We start from the raw sequence: 4,616 nt of genomic DNA, 5'->3' as shown, positions 1-4,616 counted from the left end.
CGGGGCCCTCTGGCGTCCCAAGCCAGTTCTTAACTATCGCGCCACTCGGCTGGCCCAGAAATTCCATTTTTTTAAGAGAAAGCTTATGAGAGTTTATTTGAGCCAAGAAATTTCATTTTTTTATATTTAAATTTTTTTAATTGATATTTAAATTCCAATGTTACTTCTTCAAATGATTTCGCAAGACTGTCAAAACAAATATCTATATACATAAAAAGATATCTGAGCATTAAGTTTCAGCAAAATGTAATATTTGTGGTAAATGTCTACTAAAATTTTTTAAAATGCCAACATATTGTCTGTGGGAATTCGATTTTATTAAACTACTATTTTGGTTCTATCCTTTCATGAATCTAGATTTCTTTCTAATGTGGTTTTCTTTATTGGATAGCCATTTATAATAAATAGAAATTATTGATTTAGAGACTTTAAGAGATTTTAAGATTTATTTTTAATCTTGCTAGTAATTCCTTTTTTGTATGAAATTTTCTGTTCTTTTTTTGTCATACTTTTAAATTTCCTCTCTTCAGGTTTGGATGTGTGGAGGCGAAATGTTCGATGTCCCATGTTCTAGAGTTGGTCATATCTACAGGAAGTACGTCCCTTATAAAGTTCCATCTGGGACCAGCCTGGCAAGAGTGAGTAACTGGGGATCAGAATAAGTTGGGCTTGATATGGCTTTCTGTAGGCAGAGTAAGCAGCCTCATGCATGGTAAAATTTAAGCTAAAAGAGAAAAACCTAACTGAATAAAAACTCCCCCACCTGCCATTCCATTTGGCAGGCTTTAGTATGTATAGAGTTCCTGTGTTTCTCAGAGTTTTATTGCCATTCCTTAAGGAACTATTAACTATTATGCTAATTCTTGTTAGTAATTGCTTCAAAGCACTTTCACATACATTTTGTTTAATCTTCTGAGATTGGTATTGTTATCTTTATTTTGTAAGTAAGAAAACTGAGGCTTAGCAAGATGACTTGTTCCTGCTCCAGAGCCGGATAAATAGCAGAGGAGGAGTGTAGGCCCAGGTCTTTGAAATGAAGGTCCAATACTTCCCTCCACATGGAGTATAACAGGATCCATCCCAAGTCAGACAGAGAAAGGAGTAAATAGAAGACAGGGGAAGCGGATGCTCAAACTCTGTCTTCTTCTCACTTGTAACTAGGACCAGCTCTGCCTAAAGTTTTTCTTCAGCCTCAAAACTCCAAAATCGGCCCAAGTCCAAGACTTTTTTTCCAGGCATTGTTTTGAATAAATCCTTTTTCTTAGATCAAATGCAAGGATGATTTTCTCTTCTGCCTTTTAGAATGTTTTTATACATGTTTGGGAGGACATAGTCACAATACTTTCTCAAAACTATCCTGATCTTATCTGTTTGCCATGTTACCTTCTTCACAGCAGAATTAGTTTTATTCACCACTATATATATGTACCTGCTACTGCTCAGATGCCAAATTTACAAGAAGGGTTTTTTACCATATTTCTTTGCATAACGCTAACACTAGGACAAATCCTAAATTACTCATTTTGGTTCTTTTACTAGTTAGTCTGCAGTATGTAACTATTTGAGTCTTTTATATAAAGCTCAATAAGCTCAGATAACAAGCTTTTTTAAAATATAAACTAGTTTATCAGGATTCATTAGAATATCAATTCCACAAGGACAGAGATTTTTCTTTGTGTTATTTGCTATGGTAGCCCTCTCTTATTCATGGTTTCACTTTCCAAGGTTTCAGTTGACAGTCAACCATGGTTCAAAAATATTAAATGGAAAATTCCAGAAATGAATAATTCATAATCTATAAGTTGTGTGCCATTCTGAGTAGCGTGATGAAATCTTGTGCCACCTTGTTCTGTGCTGCCAGAGACATGAATAATTTGTTTATTCAGCTTGTCCACACTGTATATGCTAACCCCACCCCTGCCCCCACCCTAATCCCACCGCCCTCACCACCCCACCCTGGGTTAGTCACTTAGTAGCTGTCTTGGTTACCAGATCGACTGTCGTGGTATCACATGCTTGTGTTCAAGTAACCATTAGTTTATTTAATAATGGCCCCAAAGTGCAAGAGTAGTGATGCTGGTAATTCAGATATGCCAAAGAGAAGCTGCAAAGTGTCTGTATGTATAGGAAAAACAAAGCATAGATAGGGTTCAGTACTATCAGTTGTTTCAGGCATCAACTGAGGGTCTTAGAATGCATACTCCCAGGGATAAGGGGGACTACTGTGCTATACTCCCAGCACCTAGAACAAGGCTTGGGACACACTCAACAAATATTTGTTGAAAGAATTATTTTAATCAGAAAAAAACTGCGACAGACAATACTATATAGAGATTTAAGGTCTTACTAAAACTTAAACATTCTAACGACATAATAATTTTGTTTTTATAGTGAGTGTTTTGGGGGACTGTAGGATTCTTTCTTATTCCCTTTCTGAGATTATTTGTCAACAAAATTTATTTTTCTTTATCTGCACCCATGATCTCTTTTACACCAGTTTGAGCTAATAGTAATGAAGTTACACCACATACTGCTTAAAGGAAAAAAGTCATTCCTCTCTCCTCAAAATATTAATAAGACTTGAAAAACATACTCCATTAAGTAGCTGTAGAAATGCACTATTTGAAGAAAAGGAACCAATTACAAAATTATAAAGCGATTAAAGAACTGCATCCTGGGTAAGGAAATATGATTTGATTTAGTCAGAAGACTTAATACACATGAATCTGAAAATTCATTCAGGAAAACAACAAGAATTCACCAAAAGGTAAATGACTGAAGAGCTTTGAGTACATATCACAAATCAGCCATGTGGGTATCATAAATCATAGCAGTTAAAAATATCCCAAAGATAAGAACATTCTGTCACTTATCCCTTTCACTCACTCATATGTTCTCCAGCTTGTGCCCCTAACTGAATCATTCATTTGCAAGATGGATGGTGTGTGTTCTTGGTTTGTAGTTAAAAGTACAATAAAGCTTGGGGGGAAAACTAGTGCTGATCCAAAAGGGTTTATTTTCAAATAATAAAACTGTTCATCTATTTTAGAGAAAGAAATTAAGTACTTTTTCAAGGACTGTCAAATGTAGGGAAATTAGGGCTGGCACATAAAATTTCCAGCCAAAAGTGAGTATTCATTCATAGGAAAAAAAAAAGTCCATAATTCTGAATTTTAATCTTTTCCACGTAAATTTTACTTTAGGACTCTTTTTTTTTTTCTTCCCTAAACGGCTAAAGAAATCAGAAAGTCATAAATATTGAAGCTCAACTATCACTCTATGGAACCTTTTATGAGTTTTTAAATGAAAATGTATATGACAATGAAAATCAATTCTGATATTTTGTGAGAGAATCTCAACTACCAGCTACACTATACTTATTACTAAATCATCAAAAGTGATGAGAGACTTTAAAGATATTTCAGATGCAGGGCCATGTCTACTCAATAGGTAGTTAATCTTTCCAGCCTCACTAGGAGATGGAAGCAAAGGTAGAGACTTGATTCCAAGGGTTTGTTTTCTTATTTTACAAAGCTCATTCAATTCTTCAAAAATGTGTGCCTTTCATTTATGTACCTTTGTAAATTGAGGATTCGAGCACAATTCCAAAATATACAAACACTCCCACACACACATACACATACACACGAGAGAACAGCCTTCAGCCCTTTTAACAACATACCAGTGTGTAGTCTAGAAATAAACTGAAATAATTAGTTATTCAGTACCTTGTATTTACCTAACAGTAACATAACAGTCTGATTGGAAGAGAGAAGATGCCATACATTAAATCATTAGAGGACAATATAAGACAATACATAATTGTCCAAATGTATTATAAAGATATGGAGAGATAGAGGGAAGGGGAGGGGGAAAGGTACCATAGCTGTTGAATTGAACGAGGGCCTTCAATGATACCTCAATTAAATGAACAAAGTTCACAGAATAGTGATTTCCAAACTCATGACCAGTGACCAGAGCCAGTTCCTAGCCCAGTTTTCACCCAGCCTCAGTGAACTGAGAAATATAAGAATCACAAAGCTAAATCTACCCAATTTAATGACATCTTTTTAATGCAGTGATTATAGACTTTTTCCTGTTTATGACAATATAAAATAGTATATTTTTTGCCCAAAATTAAGTCCCTATTGGGCCAAATAAATATTAGCATCTTCATGTCAATTCCCACAAAACGCAAAAAATCTGAGACATGGTGACTTACAATTCAGCTTCATCTGGGAATCACAGTATTCACTTATCATAAATAAAACTGGATATTTTACTGAGTTGGCTCAGGGTTCAATGTCAGTACCAGGCACAGTTGTGGAATCTTATCACCAGGAACAAACAGCCAGTCCCTGCGAGGAGGGGTGTTCATTTCTAGAGTTGTAGGGAGACTAGAAAGTTCCCTGGCCTGCAGCGACAGACATCCCTTTTTTGGAAGGGACTGACTGTTCTTTGTCACAGGAGAGTGAGCAGCTACTCTGAGAAAGGCATACTGAGTCTTTTGCTGAGTGACACTGCACAGCCAGAGGTGGCTGAGTGCCAGATGGGTGAAAGGACTCCCAGGAGACCCTTCATTCCCACAGGTCGTGACATAAGCCAGGCACTCTGCC

The 4,616-nt window shown here is 36.2% G+C and overlaps 1 protein-coding gene across 4 annotated transcripts in view; it reads left to right on the top strand.

The window, feature by feature from the left end:
- GALNTL6 (polypeptide N-acetylgalactosaminyltransferase like 6) overlaps positions 1-4,616 on the top strand; it is a 1,038,752-nt gene that overhangs the window by 939,673 nt on the left and 94,463 nt on the right. For all 4 annotated transcript variants that reach the window (XM_019636099.1, XM_019636100.1, XM_019636101.1 and 1 more), the window contains exon 9: positions 531-638. In XM_019636099.1, the coding sequence (XP_019491644.1) occupies positions 531-638 (108 nt within the window). The remainder of the gene's footprint in view (positions 1-530; positions 639-4,616) is intronic.

The sequence above is a fragment of the Hipposideros armiger genome, unplaced genomic scaffold, assembly GCF_001890085.2.
Source record: "Hipposideros armiger isolate ML-2016 unplaced genomic scaffold, ASM189008v1 scaffold_27, whole genome shotgun sequence".
In the NCBI taxonomy this organism is placed as follows: domain Eukaryota; kingdom Metazoa; phylum Chordata; class Mammalia; order Chiroptera; family Hipposideridae; genus Hipposideros; species Hipposideros armiger.
Note: the sequence above shows the minus strand (reverse complement) of the source record. Positions and strands in the feature narration are given on the sequence as shown.